This window comes from Penicillium chermesinum (genome assembly GCF_028974085.1).
Source record: "Penicillium chermesinum strain IBT 19713 chromosome Unknown utg000003l:1.0-5111272.0:1.0-5115320.0, whole genome shotgun sequence".
NCBI lineage: Eukaryota > Fungi > Ascomycota > Eurotiomycetes > Eurotiales > Aspergillaceae > Penicillium > Penicillium chermesinum.
Genome location: NW_026695313.1, coordinates 1,253,202 through 1,278,968, shown reverse-complemented (window position 1 = coordinate 1,278,968; position 25,767 = coordinate 1,253,202). Strand labels below are relative to the sequence as shown.

At 51.6% G+C, this 25,767-nt stretch overlaps 6 protein-coding genes across 6 annotated transcripts; 3 read left to right on the top strand and 3 right to left on the bottom strand.

The window, feature by feature from the left end:
• Window positions 1-3,919: 3,919 nt before the first annotated feature.
• Window positions 3,920-5,674, bottom strand: gprM (the record flags this gene model as incomplete). Its single annotated transcript, XM_058472662.1, has 5 exons — window positions 3,920-4,971; window positions 5,027-5,168; window positions 5,227-5,381; window positions 5,462-5,545; window positions 5,608-5,674. The coding sequence occupies 5 exons, from the start codon at window positions 5,672-5,674 to the stop codon at window positions 3,920-3,922; spliced, it is 1,500 nt and encodes a 499-aa protein (XP_058331665.1).
• Window positions 5,675-7,869: 2,195 nt separating this feature from the next.
• On the top strand, window positions 7,870-8,118 carry N7468_003364 (uncharacterized protein; the record flags this gene model as incomplete). Its single annotated transcript, XM_058472661.1, has 1 exon — window positions 7,870-8,118. One exon carries the CDS (start codon window positions 7,870-7,872, stop codon window positions 8,116-8,118), a length of 249 nt encoding a protein of 82 aa, XP_058331664.1.
• Window positions 8,119-10,243: 2,125 nt separating this feature from the next.
• N7468_003363 (uncharacterized protein) lies at window positions 10,244-12,917 on the bottom strand (the record flags this gene model as incomplete). The annotated part of the gene is made up of 6 exons (XM_058472660.1): window positions 10,244-11,070; window positions 11,124-11,779; window positions 11,840-11,879; window positions 11,932-12,399; window positions 12,535-12,742; window positions 12,789-12,917. The coding sequence occupies 6 exons, from the start codon at window positions 12,915-12,917 to the stop codon at window positions 10,244-10,246; spliced, it is 2,328 nt and encodes a 775-aa protein (XP_058331663.1).
• Window positions 12,918-14,316: 1,399 nt separating this feature from the next.
• N7468_003362 (uncharacterized protein) lies at window positions 14,317-18,045 on the bottom strand (the record flags this gene model as incomplete). The annotated part of the gene is made up of 1 exon (XM_058472659.1): window positions 14,317-18,045. The coding sequence occupies one exon, from the start codon at window positions 18,043-18,045 to the stop codon at window positions 14,317-14,319; it is 3,729 nt and encodes a 1,242-aa protein (XP_058331662.1).
• A 2,178-nt stretch (window positions 18,046-20,223) lies between these two features.
• Window positions 20,224-22,446, top strand: N7468_003361 (FACT complex subunit POB3; the record flags this gene model as incomplete). The annotated part of the gene is made up of 7 exons (XM_058472658.1): window positions 20,224-20,241; window positions 20,286-20,425; window positions 20,516-20,738; window positions 20,808-21,319; window positions 21,370-21,609; window positions 21,670-22,035; window positions 22,092-22,446. The coding sequence occupies 7 exons, from the start codon at window positions 20,224-20,226 to the stop codon at window positions 22,444-22,446; spliced, it is 1,854 nt and encodes a 617-aa protein (XP_058331661.1).
• A 935-nt stretch (window positions 22,447-23,381) lies between these two features.
• On the top strand, window positions 23,382-25,048 carry aspB (septin AspB; the record flags this gene model as incomplete). The annotated part of the gene is made up of 4 exons (XM_058472657.1): window positions 23,382-23,385; window positions 23,492-23,776; window positions 23,849-24,315; window positions 24,413-25,048. 4 exons carry the CDS (start codon window positions 23,382-23,384, stop codon window positions 25,046-25,048), a joined length of 1,392 nt encoding a protein of 463 aa, XP_058331660.1.
• Between the last annotated feature and the right edge of the window lie 719 nt (window positions 25,049-25,767).

The window sequence follows — 25,767 nt, the reverse complement described above, 5'->3', positions numbered from 1 at the left end:
CTTTCCGCAACTCGGAAGCTAAGGTGCTCTCTCCGCCTTCAGCCGTGACGTCGGCTATATTGCGAGACCTTGTTCGAGACCCTGTTCTGGACTTGATTGTTTCTGAAGGACTCGAAATGTATGAATCGGGATTATGAATGTCGATATTAAGTAGATACTGGTCCGGTGTTCAATGCGCTGCCCCAAGAGAAAGTAAATGCCTATTATTTTTCATCAAAATCGTCGGAGCTTCTGCCACAGCTAGGCAAGCTTAGCTACTTCAAGTGATTCGAGATCTCTGATCGAAGATCTTGGTTGGGGCTTATCTGGTAGGCCTTGCTCGACTCGATCTCCCACCAACCAGCTTCGGGCCAGCGCCTGCATCGGAAACATCATGTCTCAACCTTCTAGGAAATCGTGCATGTGACAGCACAATGACACAATCAGAGCCGCCAGGCATCAACCGCTGGTTACTCTCTTACTCGTACCCTTCTCAGCTCAAATGGCCGAGTAATCGTGGTACATTCAGTGAAAGATGCTCATCCGCAGAGACCCGGCTTTGTCGTTCTTTTCTCAGTCACCTGCCCCAACTGCCTCGGGAATAATTCGATGAGCTTTGTGGTCAACCAGCCCTTGTGGTCAACCACGGCAGTGTATATAGTCTCCGCACAGATCGTGTAGAATATCTTGAACTTGGAGTTTCTCATCCTCGTCTCAGAACGTATCCCCGGGGGTTCCGAAAATGGCCACGTCCATGCTTGCGCTGGCTATGTAGATGAGGGCTTCGGCTATTGCTTCGATGAGAAGAAACCCGACTTCCAAGAATATCCAGGGAACAGTTTACAGAGAGTTCTGCTATAGCGACTAGCATGGCTTCACCTTGAAAGACCGTTCCTAGATCGCTGGGGGGTATCCTGAACCTTCAGCAAACAGTAGTACACATGATGATCAGAATGACTTTGGCCATGATTGTGCTCAATCTCGAACTGTCGAGCTACGGTGCCAGGCTTAAAGTTATGCGTGGCACTTGCGCAACTGATACTCCCACAACCCGTCGGGTGTCTGAGAGCAGCTTTGGTACATTCAATTCGGTTTGATGCCCTTTCACTGACAGATGGTAATGGCGAGACAGCAGCGATGGCTTCATTTGCCATTTCCTTCTCAACCGCTGGTCCCAGATGCTATCAGGATCAACGCCTGTGGTGCACGCGGCCTGAGCACAGAAGGAAAAATCCAAGTCGCTCTCATGTTTTTGGTGGTCTGGCTTTCTATCGCCTGGATATGAATGTCATCGGAGAATAAAGCAGCGGCTCTTTCTGTGAGCAGGAACATTTCGGTTCCCTGACGTACTCAAGGTTCTCCCACCTCAGCGTATCCCAATGGTAGAGCCACTGCAATACATCCAGATTCTGGGTCATCCCTTGCTCGGTAGCTTCAATCTCACGCCTTTGGACTCTGTTCCCGTTTGCGAGAAAAGAATGCGATTGAGCGAACCTTCGTCTGACGATACTGACAAGAAACTCAGAGGAAGGGTACTATTAGCATTTACTAGGAGTAATATTTCTTATGTTCAAGGGCAGTCGATGTCCTGACGGAGCCGTAAATCAGGCTACCTCACCCAGATGCTGTATTTCAAGAGGAATTTTTGAGGTTAACGGTGGCAGAGACGACTAGAATTCGTATTCCGTCTCCTGTCCACCATTCTGAAGGGGTACGTTATATTGTGGAATGAGCCTGAAGAGGGGTAGACGGGGCATCTATTCAGGATTAACAAGATAGCTCAAAACTTCCAATTGAACAAGTCAGCGGCATGGCCTGTATAAACGAAAAGGGTCACCAAGGGCGGGTCTGAGCTGGAACCTCCGCCATCTCACCTCCTGATATTTCCGCATAACTGTGAGCCTGTCCTGGAAATATACTCCCCGCTTTTGATGGGAATACAAGGTACTGCAGGGACAATCTTTCGCGGTCCTAGTAGTGTTCGACGGTGGATAGTATGTAGAACTAGTGTCCTCCCTATTCACGAATGAATATTTGGAGAGGCGCTCTACAGTAAGGTTTAATAGTATAAGGAATAAACTCCAGGGCTGTTATGGGCAATGAACGGCACTTACAGGCAAGATAGCACAGACTGGATATACAGGCAAAAAATGCCCGAATCACGCACGCCTGGCTAAGTCTCCTAAGAGATGCTAGTCAACATTTCATATGCCATACCAGTTCGAATTCTAGCCCCTTTGTCACCTTCTCCGCTCTTCCGGTGCCATGAAGAGGACCAAACCACAAAGCTCCGTGAGCGTTAGCGATGCACGCTCAGACCTCAAGAATCACATGTGCCTCGGCGCCTGCCGGGAGCTTAAACGTGCGTTCACGTTCGGACAGGCGAGGCCCAACAATTTTGACTTCACTAGCAGAATCTGCGGGGTGTTGAACTATGGGGGGATTTCTCGCGGGGGAAACCTGACTTGCTTCCTCGACTGAGGGCGGGGTAGTCTATAGCCTCACATCTTCTAGCCCCGCATAAGGTTTCAATTATCCATCCTGGAGTTGTGGGTAAGATGCCGATCTCCGTTCGTATCAACGTTTCAGTCCACGATAGCCCTAGGGCCTCTCTCATGACGCTCACCGCTTGGTGATATGTAGCTGCGGGCTAATGGAGAAAGAAAAGGCGCAGAAAGCAGGAACGAATCACCTATCCGTCAAACCCGCAATGATCGACAACGAGTCTCATTCATGGGGAAGTTCAATCCTGGCGAGGAACCACATCTGGATAGAATCTGGTCGGACCAAAGGATTGCATGTGCGCCACGCGGGGTGAGGAACTTGAAGCAAAACTCACAGTCACATTTGCTTGGGTCGATTTCCGCGTCTGGAATACATCTCCGAGTCAATCCCCCCCCGAGATACCCAAATCACACAAGTAGCTTCCCCAGAGTTCCCGGGTACGACAGCCTTATGCGACGGACTCACCCGGAATTGTGTAGCACATCGCAGACATGGCGAGTCAGTGCTAGGGAGCAGCGTAGACCGAGCCAGCGACCTTCCTCTAATAAACTCCGGCACTACGCCGTAAAGGGTCGCTGACACCCATTCTAGAACTTGACAGCCTTGTGCATACGTGCATCCTCGTCAGGCTCTAGTGGGGTTCCCGGTACCATGGGGGGCAACTCAGGGGAACTGACCTGCTTTAGCTCCCTGTCTAGGCCCAAGTGAAACAAGGCCTTGGTCCAGTTTCAGGCCAGCCATGGACGGTCCCGGCTCGGAAACCCCCCCTGGGAAGCCCTCGAGGCTCATGCAGAAACGGCGTGTCTTACCCCGTTGGGCTTGGCCACTTCCGCGTGGCGTTTCAGGATCTTTTGTAACCGAGACCTAGGACCTAGGCATCACGCGCAGGCCTGGGACAAGTGGGAGGTGGAGTTTCTGCAGTGCAGGACTAAATTTTGAGTCTTGTTGAAGATGTCCATATGCCCTTGTCAGTGGACTTGAGGAGGGGAGTTTGTTGTAGTATTGGTCGCTAGCGGATAGTTCAGCATCCACTGGGTTCCACCGTTGCCTTCTCGATTTCCCCCCAAGGCTGGGGTCATTGGCGAGAACTCTAAAGTCTCTTTTCTTGTCACCATCTAAAGGTTGAAGTTTACCGAACTTACTTTTCTTTTTCGGAGTCCAATTAAATTATACAAAGTATAGTTCGGGTTGGTGGTACAGTAGATGCGACTCCAGAACAAGAACTCGGAAGAGAAAAATACAGCAATCCCCATGCATCGCTAGTCAGGGCAACAAGGCCCATTATTTTTGTTTTCCCAAGTGAACCTAAATTTGCGGAAAATCGCCGCCCCGAGCGCCCCCATGTAAATTCCGTTTTACAGGTCATGTCGCGTTATGTGAGTTTTCTTTGGGAAGTGGGTTTTCCCTTCTGTGGGCCCCTGGCCTTGCGGGGGGGCTATGCCACTTTAGACGAAGGACGGCAACGATTATCGCGCATGGCCTGGTGCAAAGGTTGAAGTCGGGTCCCACCCACGAGCTTGTGATAATGACGGTGCTCGGGGCCCTGAGAAACTAAGTGATGGAGGAACATAACTCGCTTCCTGCCCAAAGTGGACCGTGCGGTCTTGCGTTGGACTTGGACTCCCCATTCGGCTCGCCATGCGACCGGGACTGGGTGATCGCATGGGTAGGAAGGCTCGGAGGTCTTGCCGGGGTGATTCGTCAGCATCTCGAAGCCCTTGCTGTCGATGTAGCGTTCGTCGTCGGCGGAGATATACTGGTTGCCTCGCCCGACGGTCCGTTTCCAGAGATCGACCCATCCGGCAAACATGGATGGGCGGGCAAAGAGGATGAAGTTCCAGAACCCAACCAGTGCGAGCAGGTAGACCATGGCGAGTAAGGTGGCCTCGTTCGGGCCTAGATCCTTGGCCAAGGTCTTGCATTTCTCCTTGCTACCACCCGTCCCAAGGCAGATGAGCCACGGGGTGGCCTTTTTCAGATTCGTCGCGTTGGGTTGAATCTGCCGGTCTAACTTGATGAAGACCACAGCGAAGAAAATCACATTCCCAAGCATGACAAGCACTAGCGTAACTCCGCGCCATTGTAACTGTAGCACGCGGCGGACGCGGCGATAAGCCTGGCGAGCGGAGACCGTGCGAACGCTGGCAGCGTACGAATAGAGACCGGAGCTGTTGTTCTCGGAGGATGCTGATGTATCGAAGAGGGAGCGCAGATAGATGTGCATGCAGTAGGCTATTGTTGCAGCCTGGATGACCAGCGCGGCCGCCGTAAATGCCATGATGGGGGCCCAATAGTCGTTGATGCCATTGTCGATGTTGATGTGACAGATATTGCCGAATCGATATGATACTCCAGTCAAGACAAGCATGACAGTTAGTCCGATGGCGGGAATGCCAAACCCGCAGAGAAGCGACCCCCACATGAACTTCGGTCCCAGCACGACCTCCCAGCAGACTTGAAGGTGAAACCCTATGGTGCGGATGAAACCTACTGATGGTCAATAGGACTCAAACAAAGTGGGTGGCCGTGGGGAGATGCTCACTCCAGATAACCGCCATCCAGCCTCCGAATAGTAACAGCGAGCCTGAAAAGGCGCAGGACAGATCATCGTGCATGTCCTTCGGCGTGATAGCATTGTAGCATTGTTCGGGCTTTGTGCCCAGTGGGATAATGAATGCGATCTTCTTGGAGGTCAGCCCGGTGCCCGTGGGTTGCGAAAACGGAAAGGAGCTGCAAACCCACCTGCATACAGCAGATGCCCAGTGTGAAACAGATACTCAAATAGTGGCGATGGGTCCATTTGGCGGGCAGAACCGCATACGAAACAAGAAGGAAGATACATAGCGGAAGAATGGCGACACTAATCCACCCAGCGGTATCCACCCGTTTCGAAATATCTAGATCGGCGTCAGCGTCGCTTATCCCTGGGGCCCTTGACCAATAATCAAGGATTCGATGCAAAGGATCGAGTACGTACTATCAGCATATCGCCAGTCGGCGAGCGGACATGGTAGGCAGCACGAGACGTTCCCAACAGTTTCGCAATATCGTCCTTTCACAACTGTAGAACGAACATTGTCAGCAAAAACTTTGAGGGCACGAACCGGTAGAGCAGCGACTCACATCCACCGACTTCGGGGAACTGCGATTCCATCAGAAATGGATCCGGGCATGATGTGAATGTGGTCATGTCGAAATCAGGCCCAGTCTAGCCTTCCCGGAGGTTTCTTGCACAAGGAATCTAACGCGCCAGCGCGGCGAGTCCGCGCGCAATACTCGCGCAGCAAAAGGGAGTATCTGGGAATCAGGAGGTGGGATAGGCTTGATCTGGGGAATATGAAGAGAAAAGTCAAAGTGGGCACTACGTCGATATACATAGCCTCTAGTCCATGGGGCAAGACCATTCGAGGGCCAACAGAGGGCGGGGGATACATTGTCGAGTCAGTATTAATACCAGTGGGTCGTTAGGATTGGGCACAGGCAATCCAACCAGATTGGATCGGTCCCATAGCTCAGCCCACGAGCACACGAGTCTGGCACTGCAGCCATGAAGCCGTTATTGGTGATGGGGACTGACGGTGGAGAACCCCAAGCGGACCAAAGGTACTGGTTGGAGTCTGGAAGCACACGGTCCCCTCCGAACTCAATTCAGCCCTGTACTCCGTAAGTCTCGAGTCTCGACTAGCGCACAATACGACCTGCAGGGGTAAAGATCGTCGTTCCACGAATGGCGCGTTGGGCTAAAGATCGTCGTTACAACAGGATCAATAACCGTGACAAGTGACTGGAATCGCTTAGCAGGCCGGGTCCTTGGGTAGGCAGGGATTAGCATGCGTTGAGCATGGATTAGGAGAGCTTGGCGTGCCACGGTCGCAATAGTTCTGGAAGAAAAATGCCGAGTGCACACGCAGGAACCGTGGCTCAACCGTAGAAACCACCGTCTAGTGCATGTTGATCAATATCGCGTTCCGCACCAGGTCCTCAGGGATCCTCCATGCTCGAATAGGCAGGTCTCGTGCGCTTCAGCGTCTTCGCGGGCATGCAGAGCGCTTCGTGGAATCTCCTAATCCATTACAGAGCAGGCGAGAGACCCCAGAAACACGCCTATACTCTGATAAGCCCACTTGCACAATCCCCCCATTTACGGGTCTATGCTGTAGCCCTATTTTCCCAATCCCGGGGGATGTAGATCGGCCTTTTGAGGGGCTCGTGGACTGCCGAAATTAGTCTCCATCTGGTCCACAGTGCATGAAGTCTGATCCGTCTATTCCCACTTTTTAGGCTTGTTGGGCTTCCGGGAGAAGTCCCATAATGTCTCTTGGGTCCGGGCTGTCTGACAGAATCATCCAAAAAGAAGGAATGTCTCAATTCTAAGACATTTTAATGAGAAGACCTGCTTGGAGGGAGCACAGCAGTTGTCACTGCGCTGGTAACTTTCGGAACCTTTCGTATTCCATCCGTCATCTCTTTTTTCCCCACCAAATCCGCCTCTCATTCACCCCCCTCCAAGGCCTTTGCAAGGCCGATATGTACGGATCATTCCCCGCGCTTCTATCCAACATCCCACCGTCTGCGGATTCGTAGAGCTGCCAAAGGGCATGCCTTCCATCGTGTCGCCCCCGCGCCAATCCATCCAATCATCATGAACATCCCGCGTCCGACTGTGATCGCCCCAGACATTCGCTGTAAACCTGGCCAATAGCTGGGCCGCATTGGCCACAAAATCTCCGTAGGCTGACTACGTGACAGGCAGACTAGTCTGGTCCGGACAGTTCCATGTAATCATTATGCTCTATTGGTTCTACAGTATTTCTTGTGCGTTCCCCTCAACGTGACGGGGTAACCTTCGGGTTGCGACTCGTATACTCAGCCTCCACGACTGCCACGAGGTTGACGAATAGAGACCGGAGGTAGTCAAGTGAGCCATGCTCCTTATCAGGGACCGTTGGTTAGCAAACATACTGTTGCGACTCATTTGCGAGGCTGACCCAATCATGACCAAACTACCCCCGAGATCCATCATATCTCTACGTTCTGACCAGTCAAGTCTTCAAGGCCATGGATGGCAGTTATGACGGTGGTCCCTTCGCGCGTCGCTGGCCATGCCTCTTTGGAGCTATGACCGAGCTCTCCCCGGAGATCATCCAGTCAACTCCCGGTCCCATGCATGATCAGTCCAATCGCAACGGCGATCTCCGTTCCAGCGCCACAACCAGCTGACCCGGCCCTGCCGGTTCCTGAGCTCGTAGGATCTGTCTGCTGAGTCTGCGGATCGCATTGAATACACGACCCTCCGAACGGGAAGACCAATACGCTGGCCCGGGATACCAGCAACTTTCGCCCCGGTGTGTGACTTAGCAGGATACAGGCACATCTTCCTTGGCGATGGATTCATGCTGTCAACTTCCTATTTGGGCTCGCGTCCGGCCTCCCATCCGCCGGTGTGACAGCGGTGGATGGGGCGGGACCAATGTCAAAGACCACCATACTCGCGATAGCAAAGGGTCCTGCAGGATCGGGCCCGCCGCACTTGACAAGACGACCTATCAACATTCCGCTGCTGAAATCCAGCGGCGGTATGGACCCCAAGGGATGGCGATGTTCGAGAATCCTGACAGACATACGCCATTTTAGTGCTGATCTACACGTCAACTTCGTGTTGGTGGATTCCAATTGAGACTAAGCATGACAGGAGGCACAGATGTGCCGCATTTACCCGGATTTTATCCTGTCACTTCTCTCTGATTGTCACTTGAAATACAAGGCTGACGCCGGCCAGTGTGTCAAAATGGCCACTAAGGTCGATCTGGGGCCTTCCACCGTGATATCTAACATACCGCTCGAGGACGCCCACTTTGCGCCCTTTGGGATCCCAATTTCCATGTACAACTCGTGATGTCATTCAATTACTATCTAACTATAGGGGAAGATTGGGGGACTTCGTTTTAGCCCGTACTGTCTGGGCTTCGAAACAAACTTGACGCAGACTGTCGATCATGGCTGAGACACCCCATTATCAGCGCCCCTCGAATCGCGAAGTCGGTCCAGCTACTAGTGGAAGCAGTGACATGGAACAAAGCAGGACAGGATAGACTTCTATCTGATTTGCTTGGAACTGCACTTCTAAAAGAAGTGCTGTAAACGTCATCGTATCTTTGGCACTCGAAGCCAGCGAACCATGGACACCTCCCTTATACCCGTGTCTCGTTCGCAGAATTCACAGATATACTCTACTAGTAGTACTAGTAGAAGAGAAGTATGGCCGAAGAATAGAGGATCTCGAGCGGGCAATTCACATAAGGTGATTTCATATGCTCCGAAAAAAAACAAAACAAAAGGTTCTCGGAGACCAGTCTTCGCCGCGTTAAAAGCGCCCAACTCCATGTCCACCCATAGTAGTACTATCTATGACCCCTAGCCCCTGATAGTACAGTAGAGCTACATAAGTATCGGACTTGCTACTAGCTCTGAATGGATATTTTTTGAGCGAGTTCTCGTACGATCGGGCGGGAAACAGCATTGCGAGGACTTCGCCGAGGCTGTTCAAGAGCCCTCGATTCCCAAATCCCACATAATTCTGGAGGTAAGAAGGGTGTCCTCGGGAATTGTCCCAGAGCATGGAGTCTGGATCATCACCATAACGCGAAGGTACAGTACCTGAACCGTTGTAACCCGTGAAGACCCCCGCAAAAGAATTTCACCGCCCCCTCTTTTCCCCTGCTCACGCAACTAATAAGAAGGCAAGGCAAAGCAGGCTAGACCGCCCGTAAAGAAGAGTCCATAGGGCTGCCTGCAACGATCGCTCAGGTCCCACAGGAGAACATTCGCTACACCTTCTTTCGTGCTGGCAACCTCCCCGAGACCAAGATGGACTCGACGCTAGCGTCCGGGAGAGCAGGAATAGGCAACCCGGGCGATAACAGATAGCTGTCCTGCAAATCAGCGTGCAGAATCCGGAGGCGATGCTGATTCGGTAAACCTCCCTGTAGGTGTGGGGGTGTGAGGTCAATCAGTGGGGGCAATGCAGCGGTGACGAAAATGGCGTTGGGGGGGGGGAATTCTTCACATGGTTTGGAGCAATTTGGGGTCCGGGGAGGAAAAAGGGAGTAAGGGAGAGAGGTAAGGAGGCTACTTGGAAGATAGCAGAAGGGTCGTAGTTCGTGAAAGATAAGAGCATCAGAAGCTTGTGTGGCGGGGTCGCCAGTGCTGGTTGACCTGCCGAATCGCTCGGCTATGATGCAACGAGGGACACTGGAGGAAACTTGACCGAGCACTACTGCAGATTCAATTCAGGGTTGAGAGGAAAAATCTTGAGAGCCTTTCTTGGTTTGATTTTGTGTTCTTCACCTGTATCTTAACTCCTGATTGTTTCTTGGTATCCGAAGCCAAGGCTTCATAAGGCTATGGACTTGAGGACGATATGATCATGAATGTCATCCGGTCTACGTTCCACATTTGAATCCACGGCTGAAGACCTGGAGTCGTGGGTCGATTCTCTATTCTGCTGCAAATGTCGCCAAGCCTTTTGCCGTAGTTTCTGCAGGCTGGTGGTAATGACCACGATCTGTTTCTTCAGAATCGACGATCAGATCATTCTACAAATGATCGGTCCCTCTACGCCGTTGCACATTTCCTTTGGCGGAATCCACAGCGGGAGGATGGTCGATCTACCCCTCATCAGACGCTGTCGGGTTCAGACGCTGATATATTGAGGGGAATCTGCTCAAGTTCTTTTTCCAGTGACACCCTGTTGGACGGGTCACGTCCCGCTGGTCTGGAGAAAGCTCTCGTCCCAACCCCATTCTTTCAGCAATTGTTGCACACGATACTCAGTGGCCCAGCCGAGGTCACTCTCGATCGCGCGCAGCAGCCGAATGTTTGTTCGGCGCTCACGGGCATCGGTCAGGCACTGGCCGCTGACGAACAAGGGTTGCAACGAGTTGATGCGCACGCTTCCAACAGGTCGCGAGAGGGCAATCCCCACAATCTCACGACTATGAAACCCGATCTCGACCTCGATGGATCGATATGACTGAAGCTGCATATTGATCGTGTTTCGGTGGCTCGTGGCCCCGTGTGGCTTATTGACCAGCAGCAGGATGCGAGCCATATGATAATGCTGCATGCTTGACGCGCACATGGGAATACTGTGCCACACCTCCTGCAGGGTAACCAGGTCCTTCGCTTCCTCCGCTGGGATATAATGCGAGAGCTTCGCTGGTTCAATGCGGGCACACGCCTGGAATGTGTCTGGCAGGCCTTTATACCAGTGATCGAGCTCCAGCTCCAGACGATGCCACCGCTCCAAAAGCATTTGTTGCGATACTCCAAGGGGTACACTGTGGGCAGCCCGGCTACCATTCACGCCCAGGGTGTCTCCTGAGCTGACAAAGTTGACGATCTTCGATAATATCCACACCAACGCGTTACATATCAGATCTTCCTTCATTATGTCGTCGCCTTCGGGGTATCCTATGGCTGCAGTGTTGCTCGGGCGGATGAAACCCATTTGGTCAATCTGCAACCCAGCTTCTGTCCATAGAGCCAAGTCCTCGGTGTTCAGTCGCGTGTGGCATTCATTGATTACTATGCGCGGTTAGTTGGGCTCTCACTCCTTTCTCCAGACTAGCAATACTCACAGGCTGCTAGATAGTCTTGCCGCGCGAAATTCCAAAAGGCTGCTTTTCGAGCCTTGGAGAACCCAGACTTCTTCATAGTCTGGTAAGGACTATCGCCGTCCGAGGACCGCGACTCGAGTGGCATTACGCCGATCTCTGCCACGTCAAGCAATGACTTCACGCCACTCAGATGCCGACTCCACGCCTGGCCAGTCGCATCAAGAAACTCATACACCGATAGAATGGCCGTCGCCGCCAGTACTTCGTCGGAGTGAACGCCGTGCGAAAGTCGATTGTTAGACAACCGTCTCCGGCGCTTACGAGGGTTTGGGTTCTGCCCGTCGTCGCACAGTTCGTTCGCCTGCCATTGCCCAAAGGCTTCCGGGGTGCTCAGGGGCGGCGGTCCATCGGGATCAGGCTGCAATTCTTTCTGGAGCAGTTGGATGGCCTTTTCGTAATATTTGGCACCGCACCACAAGAAATCGATGTTCTTATCAGACCAGACCTCCATGGCTGCTTGACGGGTGCAGGTCCCACCCATCTGCGTCTTGGCGCCTTTGACTCGGCCAAGTTGCTTAGCAGCGTATGCACAAGCTGCGTATTTCAAGAGGGGGTTGGAGGTCGCCCTCACTGGGACATCTGATGCGAAATACGTCCCAAGATCATAAAGATCCATCCTATAACTTGAGATTAACCGATGATCTGAAACTCACGCGGGGCTCAGAGAGACACCATACCAAAGTCCAGGCCCCTCGGAGTAATGCCGCAGAAGGAAGGCTATTTCAAAATCCGTCTCGGCGTTGTTGTCCGCTCGGTAGTCTATTGACACCGACGATCTTGAAAGTGCTGGTCTGGATGGAAGGGAGGAGTTCTTGGGGTCGGGGAGTATGCACGGAGGCGGAAGCAATCGAAGGGGATATGGACTGAGACGACGGGTTCAACAGGAAGTTGATGTTGTTGTGATTAGGGTTGGTGTTGTGACTGCTGGTAGAGAGCGAGATGGAGGGAAGCGACATGGATGGTGACACCGGTGGAAGCATTGCACTGCTGCGTGATCGTTTCGGCGAAGGGTATGAGACGGAATCCGGGGCAGAAGGATGGTCCAAGGGCGAGTATGGGTAGCGCTCATGGGATCCGACAGCCGATAAAGCGTCCATGGTTTGTGAGCCTGCATCGCTTGCTCTTGAGCCACTCTCCCATCTTTGGTTTCGGGACTGTGCCAAAGCCATCGCATTCGACTCGGCGAGTGAGGTCTCGAGTTCATCGGCATATGGATCGGAATTATCGACAAAGACGACTGGCATTACATCAATCACTGCGGATTCTTGCGATGAAATCGCACCAACCTACCGTGCTTGGGGATGTCTCAGCCACACGCTATCCTTGTCAAACGTGTTTTTATACGAATAGAAGCCGTTCAGGCTCCCGCGACCCTCTGGATTTTCTTCGCCTTGGTTGTTCATGGACGCGTTCTGCTGGTGGCGAAACACGATGCCTTCACTGGGCCGACATTGGCGCCCTCCTTTGCGACATTGTGAGCATTGCGGTTTCTGCTCGTCGCCTAGAATACGGTTAGCAAGACGGAGCGAAGGGTTGGGGAGAGATGCTGACATTTGAGCTTTCGGGTTCGGCATGTCAGACTGCGACGGCGTTAGTTAGAACTAGGAGAGGGAGTGCTAGACAAACCAGCCGGTTCGAGAGCGCATGGCGATACACGGCAAGATCAGGCCATATTTTGAAGCCGGGGGGATGAGGAAAGCGAAACCTGGAGAGTTGCGGGGAGAGGCAGGTGACCGGGGGCAGCGGCCCCCACATATCTCTGCTTCCCCTTCCATCCCTTCGCAAATAATAGCAACGCCCCTTAATTCCCCGGATTTTTCCTATATCTGGCTATGATAATATGTACCTCTTCTTACTCGAGTATCCCTCTAATTCTCCTTCCAATTCCTCTTTCCTCTTCGTCGCTTCGCGGTCGGATCTCTGCCAACCCCAAGAAAGACGGCACGCTCCGCCTATCACGTCTTTTGCTGCGACGAGCCCAATGCTCTTAGGCCATTCCGTCGTTCGTCATTGAAGGTCGCTTGGGATAACCGGCTTTTGGCTCGTTTAGCCGGTGTATCTCGCATCATATTTTTCTTTCTTTCCCCCCCCCTTTTCTCCCCATGAAAGTAGTTGATCTACAGAATAAACTGAGTTTTACCTCTGCATGTTTTTAGACGCATAACGGACCACTTGTCTCGTAGAAATCGCTGGAGAAGCCTAATCAGACGAAAATCTGGGGAAGCGCTCCTGTGAAACCTCGATTATGAAAGGGGCTGCGGGTTTTGAAATCATGGGCCTTGGCAACTAGAACTGTCCATTCATATAGATACAGCTGGGAAGGAGGAAATTGGTAGGAACCCCCAAATACATGGGAGGATTGACCTGATCGTCCTAATCTTCCTCATAGTTCAAGCGCTACATTTCATCGACAACGACTACAGGTAGTCAATCTATTCGGATACCAGACAATTATAGACCTGCATGGCCAGCATTTCGACCCATCTACCTGCTAGTTAGCGGTCGAAAAGCCTTTTAACTTCGTCCGATCCATGCATCATCTGACAACCCACTTTTCTGATACTCGATGCCAGTATCTGATTAAGGCCGTTTGCCATCTGGCCTTGGTGACTGGGCATGTCGCTTATACCCGATCTGGAAACAGTGTCAAGAGTGCTTATTCTCCATAATATGGTCAACCAGCATCTCGATTCACGCTAGTGTCCAGCGGACACGGCGCAGAGTAATCAGGCTGGGATGCGGGAGTGGACGGATTTTGAGAATAAGGATTTTCGACACACGCTGTGATACTGAATAGGCTTTGGATATCCAGAACTCCTACGTCTGATCTAAGAGGGACATACAACCTAGGAAGGCCATTTTACGAAGGAAAGGACGTAGCTGTATATGGATCAATCGTAGTATTATCCTTGGACACAATCACTAAGTTACATACAAATGTGGCTGGTCCCTCAACTAGCATATGAACAGGAAAAAACAACCCAGTTCAAGTCAACATCAATAACAGTCCGTCACAAAAGACAATCGCTAGAACAGCCAGTGCGATTACAAGAACGCCGGCAAATCAGACATTAATGAGGGAGGGGTATAAGCAACAACTGCTTTCGGGAGGTAGATTCGAGGGGAAAAAAAAACAAAGAGACGCTCATCTCGACTAGTTTGAAAAGCGCGGAAGAATTTTATGCAAAAAAAGGGGAGATGAAAGGTCATTAGATGGCCGGGGCAGCAGGGTTGCTCTGCCCAAAGAATTGAAGAGGTATTCAGGCGGTACACGTTGCATGTCAGTTGGCCGGTCAGTGCCAAATGTCTGGGGGGCAGCAGTGTAGCCTTGGCGGCGGCGCTGGATCTTGTTCAAGATGACACCAGCAACAACAATAAGGAAGACGCAGCCGAGTGCACAGCAGAGAGCTACAACAACCACAATGCCATTGGAGTGGCCACCCGGTTTGCGGTCGTAAGGGTTGTTGTTCTCCGAGATCAGCTGAGACATACTGCCAGGCTGACCGTCATACTTGGACGACAAGATGAAAGGGGTGACAGCAGTGCCATTATACAACGCTGCAGACGCGTTGCCAAAGCCTGGGATGACAAGTTCACCCATGATCAGCAGCGTCTGGTCGTCGTTCAGGAGAGAAACAGAGGAGTGAGTGTCCTTGAGGGGGAGGATCTCTAATCCACGAATAGAAGTGCCCTCGGAGAACATATTACCCGGAGTCTGGAACTTTGAGCCGTCATAATTCAGGAAGTACGCTGAGCCATTGGTCCAAGTACCACCGATCCAGAATTCGGAGATGTCTTCTTTCGCAGGTGCAAATGCGGTCAAGGTACCAGGGAGGTCGGACTCAGAAGCTCCCTTCAGAGGGGTCCAGTTCTGCGACTTCGTGTTGAACGTCGCGACAAGAGTCTTGGTGCCAGAAACCTCAATATCACCAGCAGCATAGAGAGTCTCCGAGCTTGCCCAGTTGAGAGACAGAACATTTCCACTGATCGTCACACCAGGCCAGCTCCACGAGTTGTCGGAGCCGAGGGCGCAAACGGTGGCACAAGGCAGCGAGCCTGCGGATTTGAAGTCACCGCCAACATAGATGTCAGATGAGCCAGGGTGCTTGGCGATAGCATTGACGGTAACAACATCACCGCCACGTAGCGACCAAGGCTGATCCTGAACAAACTCATTGCTGGTCAGGTTATATGTGACAAATCCGTTAACACTGGAACCATCAATGGATCCAGTGATGTTACCTCCGGCGTATAGAGTGTCGTTGTAGACATACATGGCGATGAATGTCGAGTTGCTATCCAGGCCTTTAGGTAATCCAGAGATGACTTGTGAATCACCTGTTCCATTCAAAAGAGCCAGGTTGGAGATGGTTGACCCGTCACTAGCAGTGGCATTGAATTGACCACCGAGGATGGTGAGGTTGCGACCAGAGCTAGTGTCGTAAACACTGGAGACCAGACCAATCGCGTCATGAGAGTGATCCACATTCATGGACAGGGGGATCAGGTTGACTTTGTCGTCAGGGTTGTCCAACCAAACAGCATCGTTGGCAGTGTATCCATCAGTGGCCAGGCTGCCCGCCAGGATAGATGTATCGTTCACAGTGGCAACTGCGGCAAGCTGGCCAGCGAATTGCATCTGAGTGACATTGGAGGTCTGGAGCCAGGTCTTGTTGGAAGGAATCCAGATAGCAAAGCCAGGGGCGTACACTTGCGCATTGCCATTGGCAGCAAGAATATGGGTGAAGTCACCGCTGACGGCGAGGGTGGTCTCATTGACCGCAGAGGATACATTCAACTCGATCGGGTAAATGGTCCTGACAGGGCCATCGAGACCTTTGCCCAACGCAGCCCATTTCTTGGACGAGAACGAGTAAGATGCCACGTACGAGAGACCGTCAAACCCACCATCTGAGGTGTCTGTAAAGTTGCCTCCGACGTAAAGTGTATCACCCAAAACAGCCAATGCATTAACTCCACGGTTGAGGCCACCTTCTGAAAGAGCAGTGGCGTTGCCATCGTCAATGGCCATCACGTAGTGAACGCTCTTGTCAGAGAAATTACCGCCCGCGTAGATCACACCATCGTTCTCAGCCAAGCTCGTAATGGTGGCATCTTTACCGAGAGAAGCGCCTACTTTGTTGATCTGAGATTTGCTGCTGTCGGTGGAATCGGCTTTGGATGTTGGATCCCACTCAAAGATCCCATTCAAGTCATCGGAATCGTCGGAATCGCCAGAGTCGTCATCGTCGGAAGAAGAATCGGAGCCCGCAGTGAGATTGAAAAGCGGCTGCACGATAATATGTCCCGCCAAAAAGTCAATGTTCCCCTGTCCAGGAATAGGGCGGAGAGTGACACTAGGTCGGAAATCATCACTAGCTGCATCAACATGTCCCTCGTACAGGTATTCGAGCTTTTCGTTCGCCTGGTTCTGAGTACTTGCAGGAGGTTGAGCGGTGCCGGTGCCGCTTTTCGTCGGAGAGACAGTGATGTTAGCGATGCCACCAGAATTGAAAGTGTTAGCTTGATTGTATCCAGGGGTCCAAAGAACAATTTGGTATCGACCGGACTTCTTCACATCGGGTTCAAAGACAACAGAAGTGTCGGCAGAGTTGGCATCCGTTACTTTCGCTTTCAACCAAGTGGACTGCGGCGACCAATCGCCGGAGACCTTCGCAGTGGCAGGGTATTCAATACCCGCACAGGTGGGCTCGTTGAAGTTGTTGTTGGCGTAAGTGTAGATTTCGTCTTGGAAAACTTCGATTCCATTTAAACCAGCACCTTGGCCATACCACTCCAAAATATCGATCTCAAATCCTTGCATACCAACACTGTTGACGAAGGTGAAGTCGCGGTACTTTTCTTTGGTACTGTCGGAGAGTGGACAGTTCTGGTCGCAATGAGCCAATTTGCCAGAATCATCGGTATAAGTCAAGTTCATGATGCCGTCGTCTGGAATGGCCTTCAAGTGGAAGGACTTTGTTCCGCGGCCGTCCATATGAGTGTTGTAGAGACGAATCCTGCTTGGGGTGAAAGTGAAACCGAGGTCGGCGTGCCAGAAGCCGGGAGATGCATCATCTAGCAACCAGGTCTTACCCTGTCCGGACTCGCCGCTGGTCGAACAGACAACATTATTGGGGTCCTGGTAACCACTCAGTGAGGTTTGCGCATCGGAGGTGATCTTGGCGTTCTGCAAGTTGAGAATCTGCTGGCCAACTTTTTTATTTTTGTCGGTCGAGTTGCCAGAGGTCTGAAACGATCCTCCAAAGATAATGTGGCCATCCTGGGTCTTCAAGATCGACTTGACGGGGCCATCGAGGCCCTGAAAAGAAAGATCGGTCCAGCCGTCATCGGGGCTCCAAGCGACAACATTGGTGTTGTTCTTGTAGGAAAAGGTACCACCAACATACACACTGTTGGTATCCTGGTCGCACAATACGGCGGAAACCGAACCATTGAGACCGGGCAAAGCTGTCACATGGCTGGAATTGGGATTGAACAAAGCCGCACCAGGCGATTCTACGCCACCCAAGGTCGAGAAGTTACCACCCACGAAGATTCCCGCAAATTTCCCATCTTTCTGAGTGAAAGAGCACATGGCCTGGATCTGCGCATCGGCATTGGTAAGATTCGTGAGGATACCGTTCGGGAGTGGTGTGAGAATTGAAGAAGAGCCGTTGCTCTGGGTGATTTCGTGCTGTCCCTTATATTCATACAGGGAGACCCCGTTGAAGTCCCCAGTGATAGTGACCCGGCCAAAAGAGGACAGGTCCAAGTCGGGGAGTGAAATGGCGTCGAAAGCCATGGCGTGCGCGGTCGGTAAGGCCGTGAGCAAGGTCGACAGGCCGGCCGCCGCAGGCCCAAGCAATGAAGGTGTCTTCATTGCGGGCGCGACGACTGGCGAAGGTGTATTTTATTTCTGGAGGGGATCAAAGAAGACAAGCGAAGGGTCCCGAAGGGAATTAAGGCGTCGAGTTACGCGTGAAACGAAAGGAAGGACAAGGAATGTGGCATGGAAAAAGATCCTAGATGTAAAAGAATGTGGGATGCATATCGAGACCGGAGTCTCACTGCAAAAGAAAAATAACGAATTCAACGAATGACTGAGTGTTTGGTAGAATCCCAGAGGTTGGATTTCCCACGATATGGGCTCTTCCAGGGGGGGGTGGGAGGAGAGAAACCAATAATACAGCTAAGGAGAGGACGATACACCGAAATGAGAGCTAATGGCACTAAAGGTATCTAAATCGCCCAAGCCACGCTGTGTTTCGCACTACACGACCCGAGGGGATCCACCGTGGGCCCCAGTCAACAGCCAAATCAGGCCAATCAGAAAGAGCTATTTCCCTGCCGTCTGAAGACTTGGGGCCCGCTAGCCCCTTTGGGCCAACCTACGCCATTTATAATATACCTGAACTCCTTTCCCAAAAGTCCCGCTCTGATCTCCCCTATCCAAAGCTGCCAGGTCATGTGAGCGATCTGTACCGAGTAAACCGATCTAGATTCAACGAGACGGAAAATATCAAACATGTCTTAATAGTACATTCTAGAAGTGTGTGGGGAATCCAATTGATCTTTGTTATCGCAATTGCGTCGCCATGACGGTCATCATACACTTGAAGATGAGGATCTACACGTGTGGTCCCCCCAAACGGGGATCTGCGCGGTATCCCTAGTATCCCTAGAACAAGTATCACCAGAACAGGTACCGTAAGATTGAGCCTGCCCTTCAACCACTAACTTGTCTTATGTTTCATCTAATGTCTTAAAATATCAAGCTATCAAGTACTCCCTGTGCAAAACACCCCTCAAACAAAGGCATTTCTTTCGAAGTCAGAATAAGAGCATCGCCCCCAGAACAAAGGAAGCTCTACCCTTGCCCGATAGTCCAGCCACCCAAGCCACCTGCTTCTCGAAAGTATTTTGAGACTCGACCAAAGACATTTGGAACTCTTTGTTTCGCGGGCCCATCAATGGTATCTCATCGTCCTTTCGTTCTATTGAAAAGTCTTCGAGTATACTCAGACTGGGTTTGATGAAGACAGTCTTGGACCTTTGACGCTCATCAGCCTACGTCAGATGCTTGGCTGGCTTACTCTTCCCAGACACCCACCAGTCGGCCCTATTGTCCATGCAAACCTCCGTTCGTGGGCATAATGCCTCGTGCAATAGCTATTTCAGCTTCGGATAACTTTAGTATTTAGAGAAGTCTACGTGCCCACCCGTAGACCATAATGATAAGAGCTGGAAATATCTCTTTTGACGGACGTCGATCCCGCGCTATATGGTCCTCGCGTCATATTTGGTTGTCTGAGGTCTGGTACATAGTGGAGTGATGATTGAAGGTCCACAGTCGGCACTCGCATACGTATGCCTATGTGGGCCGATCTCTCCTCTACGCAACACTTTCTGCTCAGCAATTGTCAATCTGGTCATAGGTGTGGTTTCTGGTAAGGATTTTAGGGATTTCTTTGAACTACAGTCTGTCCTAACATAGAAGCAAGGTGCTCTAGAACCGGCCTTAGCTTCTTTACCACTGTCCTCTGGTTTGACCTGCGAATTGATTTCCGAACAGGCCATGAGCTATCCTTAAATGAAACATCGCTGGGCCCCACTTTTGGAATGGCTTGCTGCAGTTTGTGACTGTCTGCAGCTCACGGTGGGATTTTAAACTCCACGTGAGTATCCGAGCTTGAGTGACAAGACTTGTGCCAATGGACCTCGGAAGGCTACCCGCAGGGTCTGAGGGATTCTGTGCTAAGTATTCCACTGGTTAGATACGGAGAGATAGTTTGACAACATAGTAATGGGGCTTATCCCTGAAATCAGTAGGCTCAGTTGGGAGAGAACATATTTGTGCTGATTCTTCACAGCAGTCTGCAAATGTATATATATTCGAACAGCATCAACCAAATTTCGCCGCCAAGAACATTCAGAAAACCTGAAGCCAATACTAGTATACAGCCCACCCCTTTGAAAGACCTACCGCCCTAACTAAGAGCCTGATTGCTATATACCACACCTGTTTGTCTTATCTCATATTTGTCATTATTCACCCACCATGGACAACATCTTACTAGTGGCCCTGTGCAGATGGCCATCTGTATATTGATGCCTGTTTAGTCAGGTGTCGTACCTATTCCCGATTGGGGTGAATTAAGTCCCCTGCGGCGCGCGACCGACGCGACAACCGAGAAATCTGAGAGCTACTTCTCTTTCGCCCGCCCGCCTTCAACCTTCCCCAGCCTCTTTCTCCATATCTGGTTTCTCAAATAGCAGCCCGATCGGCCAGATTCTCCATTATGTAGGTGTTTCGCTCACCTTTCCTCGACCTCATTCTGATTATTGTACAGGGAGAGCTTCGACAACATTCACTTGGACTTGTCAAAGCAGTCCGGAAAATGCAAGCTTGCAGAGAGCGGTCTGGGATGGCGCCCCTCAGGCGGTGGTGATACCTTTACATTGGACAGCAGCAATATTGGCGGTGCCCAGTGGAGCCGTGCTGCCAAAGGCTTTGAACTGAGAATCCTGTCCCGATCCTCGGGTGTGATCCAGCTTGATGGATTTGACCAGGAGGTTGGTGTTGAAGTCACCCGCCCCCAAAGAGAAGAATGAGTGCGAACTGACTATAATGTGTGATATCAGGATTTCGAGCGCTTGTCCAAAGCCTTCAAGATTTGGTACGGCATCAACGTTGAGAATCGCGAACACGCTCTGCGAGGATGGAACTGGGGCAAAGCAGAATTCACCAAAGCAGAGTTGGCTTTCAATGTCCAAAACCGACCAGCCTTCGAGGTTCCCTACTCTGAGATCTCCAATACCAACCTGGCAGGAAAGAATGAAGTGGCGGTCGAATTTGCCCTCTCTGGTGCTGAAGCCGGTGCTGCCAAAGGACAGTCCGCTGGGAGCACACAGAACCGGGGCCGGAAGGCTGCTGCGGGGCCCGATGAACTGGTGGAAATGCGATTCTACATCCCAGGCACTGCCGTAAAAAAGGAGAAAACAGAGGCTGAAGGCGAAGAGAACGAGGAGGAAGAAGCGGAGGAGCAGAATGCGGCGAATCTGTTCTACGAAACTCTCATGGACAAGGCCGAGATTGGTGATGTAGCTGGTGATACGTTCGCGACCTTTTTGGACGTGCTCCATCTTACTCCTCGGTTCGTGTGCCCCGCGGGTGAATGTGTTGACGTTGCTAATGAATCTACAGTGGTCGTTTCGATATCGATATGTACGAATCGTCCTTCCGTCTCCGCGGCAAAACGTACGACTACAAGATCCAATACTCCGCCATCAAGAAATTCTTCCTGCTTCCCAGGCCCGACGACACACATACTCTTATTGTGCTGGGTCTAGATCCTCCTTTGCGCCAGGGTCAGACACGGTACCCATTCCTGGTTATGCAACTTAAGCTGGACGAAGAGATCAGCCTCGAGCTCAACATGACAGAGTCAGTGGCCCTGATAGGGAACGTAAACCACCTTGTGTGCATATGCTAACATGATTCCAGTGAGCTCTTGAACACCAAATACAAGGACAAGCTGCAACCACACTACGAAGAGCCAATTCATCAGGTCGTCACCAAGATCTTCCGGGGTCTCTCCGGAAAGAAGGTGATCATGCCTTCCAAGGATTTCTCCAGCCATCACCAGCATCATGGAGTTAAGTGCTCTATCAAGGCTAACGAAGGCCTGCTGTACTTTTTGGACAAGAGCTTGATGTTTGTCCCCAAGCCGGCCACATACATCCAGCTTGAAAATGCGGCAGTCGTGACCATGTCGCGAGTTGGGGGTGCGGTGTCGGCTAGTCGTACATTTGATATTACCGTGAGCTTAAAGGGTGGACTGGGCGAGTTCCAATTTAGCAACATTAACCGGTATGGGCGCTCGATTCTCTGTCAAATGCATGGATGAAAAGCTAACTTGTCCTTAGTGAGGAACAACAATCGCTCGAAGATTTCTTCAAGGTCAAGGGCATCCGCGTTAAGAACGAGATGATGGAGGATCCTTCTAATCTCCTCAAGGCCCTTGACGCTGAAGACATGGAGTCGAGCGATGAAGGAGAAGCTCGCGCCGACCGAGGCTCGGCCGACGAGGACTCCGACACTCCTGATGAAGACTTCAACGCGTCCTCTGAATCTGATGTCGCGGAGGAGTTTGACTCCGATCATGAGAGCAGCGGCGGCAGTGATGAAGAGATGGCAGATGCCTCCGATGATGGCTCAGATGCTGGCTCAGATGGCGAGGAAGAGTCACGACCAAAGAAGAAGAGCAAGACCGGCAAATGAGTGTACAGCTAGTTCCTTCCACCTTTCATATTTTTATCCTATCACCAGGCTGGGCGTTTGGAAATTGCAAAGGCTAGATAATGAAGTCCGCTCTTATTTCTACTTCAGGGAGCCAGCCCCGGTATTGATTCAGGGTCGTATCAGATAATTATCTCGATGATCTTATTTACGGTAAGCGTATGATGGGTCCATCGGGTGGGCCTCACGTGACACTCCATTTCAACCCCTGATCGAAGTTCCTCTATAACCATGGGTCCAGATGGATGTGTACCCCCTTCTCCGCTTGACTTTGTAGCAGGGGGCAGATAGGACTCACAGGAACAGAGTTCCGGGGCCATTGATTCATGCATCGTGCAGGCCACCCCTCGTAGCCGGATTTCGAGTAGAACCATCGAATTAACAGAGTAAAAAAAAAAGGGGAATTGGTAGATTATGCAGTCCAGACGGCTGCAGCTGAGACTGGGGACTATTCGCATCCTACATGAGACGCCCAATGAGAAAAAAGACCTAAAAAAAATGATAGAGAAGACAGGTAGGTTTACTTGGTCCCAGGCCCGAAGTCGATCCCCACTAAGAGAGCTGTGGCCCGAACACCTCGACACGTCCCCCCCCTTTCTTTCCCGTTAACTCTCTCACCCTTTCCTTCTCTTGTGTTCACGCCGTCCATTTTGGCCCTTCTTTCGTTCGCTTTCTTGTTTTTAATCATCTCTTTCGCCTCTCGCGATCCATTCCCTGTTCAGGTGCGATTCGCCCCCTTTAACTGGCCTCTCCCGGCTTTTTTTTTACTCCTAAGGCTGAAGATCCATTTGGCGATCTCCGACCTTTAACGGCGTTGCAGTTCCTTTACTGACGCGGTTGCTTCGTGCTCTAGGGTTAATTTTTTGGTGTCTACTCGAATTTCTCTCCTCCATAATTCTTCGTCGATACTTTCGCCAATGTGTAAGCGACGACCCCCTCTAAAGCGGAATTCGAATCCAGACCCAGAAACCCGCACCGTTCGCCTCGTGCAATTCCCACGTATCAGATGCTGATATCTCCCTTGTAGCTTCTCCCTCCCCGGTCCCCAACGGGTCACCCGTTGTGTCCCACGACTTCTCTTCTCCGCCCAGCTCTAGCAAGGGCTCCCCTTATGTTGAGCGCAGCAATCCCATGGGTGGAAATGTCCAGACCGTCAGCTCTCGCGACCCCAAGGCTGTTGCCCAGGCCGCCAGTGACATGAAGAATGTTGTTCGTCGCAAGCTTGCTGGTTACGTTGGTTTCGCCAACCTGCCCAACCAATGGCATCGCAAGAGTGTCCGTAAGGGATTCAACTTCAACGTGATGGTTGTTGGTATGTGGACCCTCGATTGAGACGGGTTTTGACGCGAGACGGAGATGCAGACAGGAAACTAACAGTCTCCAGGTGAGTCTGGTCTCGGAAAGTCGACTCTCGTCAACACCCTCTTCAACACCTCCCTTTATCCGCCTAAGGAGCGTACCGGTCCCAATGCCGACATCATCCCCAAGACTGTTTCCATCCAGTCCACGAGCGCCGACATCGAGGAGAACGGTGTGCGCCTCCGTCTGACTGTTGTCGACACCCCTGGATTCGGTGACTTTGTTAACAACGATGATTCGTGGCGCCCCATTGTGGAGAACATCGAGCAGCGCTTCGACACCTACCTCGAGGCGGAGAACAAGGTCAACCGCAGCAACATTGTTGATAACCGCATCCACGCTTGTGTCTACTTCATCCAACCCACCGGTCACTCTTTGAAGCCCCTGGACATCGAGGTCATGCGCCGCATGCACACCAAGGTCAACCTGATCCCCGTCATTGCCAAGTCTGATACCTTGACCGATGAGGAAATTGCTCTCTTCAAGCAGCGCGTACGTATAGCCTTTTTGCTTTTTCTTCTATTTCCTTTTGATCGACTTCATTCTTTCTCTCTGGGAATTATCGTCTGACTTTGTATACTCTTTCTAGATCCTTGCCGATATTTCCCACCACTCCATCCAGATCTTCGAGGGCCCACGTTACGAGCTTGATGATGAGGAGACCATTGCCGAGAACAACGAGATCATGTCCAAGGTTCCCTTCGCCGTGGTCGGTGCTAACGCCGAGGTTGCAGCCGCCGATGGCCGCCGCGTGCGTGGCCGTAGCTACCCATGGGGTACCATTGAGGTCGACAACGAGGAGCACTGTGACTTTGTCAAGCTGCGCCAGATGTTGATCCGCACCCACATGGAGGAGCTCAAGGAGCACACCAACAACTTCCTATACGAGAACTACCGCTCGGATAAGCTCACCCAGATGGGTGTTGCCCAGGACCCAAGCGTGTTCAAGGAAGTCAACCCTGCCGTCAAGCAGGAGGAGGAGCGCGCCCTGCACGAGCAGAAGCTGACGAAGATGGAAACCGAAATGAAGATGGTCTTCCAACAGAAGGTGTCCGAAAAGGAGAGCAAGCTCAAGCAGAGCGAAGACGAACTTTATGCCCGCCACCGCGAGATGAAGGATCAGTTAGACCGGCAGCGCCAGGAACTAGAAGAAAAGAAAGCCCGAATCGAAAGCGGACGCCCCATCGAAGAGAAGGGCAAACGCAAGGGTTTCTCGCTTCGCTAAGATGTCTACGTTTGCCGTTGACGGCTGTTGATTCCCCAACGCTCCCGCTCCTTGAGATTCACTGTTTTCCTTCCTGTCACCCCCACACTCCCTCTTTATCCCCTAACGTACTGCTTTATTTTCCACTGGATGGGCCCACGCGTCGCAAAAAGAATGGGTTTGATAATACGATCCGCGGGGGTCGCCCGAGACCTTTTTTACTTCTTGTGATGTACTTTTTTGCTACGCCATATCTTGTTCTTGCCCGCTTTTTCTGTGTGCCCTATTACCCGCTCATTTTCTCCGTTAATTTTTTCCTTAGCCGGGCATTGGGTCCGTTTTGACCGTCTGTCCATGTGTTAGTCAATTGCAGCGCTTCGGCATTTAAAGTCTGGATCAGGTCTTATGGTGATAGCAATGTGTATGCAGGGCCGTAACTTGGAAAGTGACGGGCATTGTTTCCCAAGTTGTTCTGGAGTCTGGGACTGAATTCTGTCGTAGAGCTTAGATTAAAATGCTTTGCCCAGGTGACACTGTTCTATTCGTAGCAGCAGTCCTGTCAGTCTGCTACGGTACATATGCCTTGTCTATAAAATGAACCGTCTGACTTGAACCATTCATAGCTCCCCGTGACCCTACATAGTAAGGACTACTAACCCCAATACGGGTTAACCTACTGCAGATGATACTGAGCAACGCGGCCGCTTATCCCCTGGCTGCCGTCTCGCAATGCTAAAGGT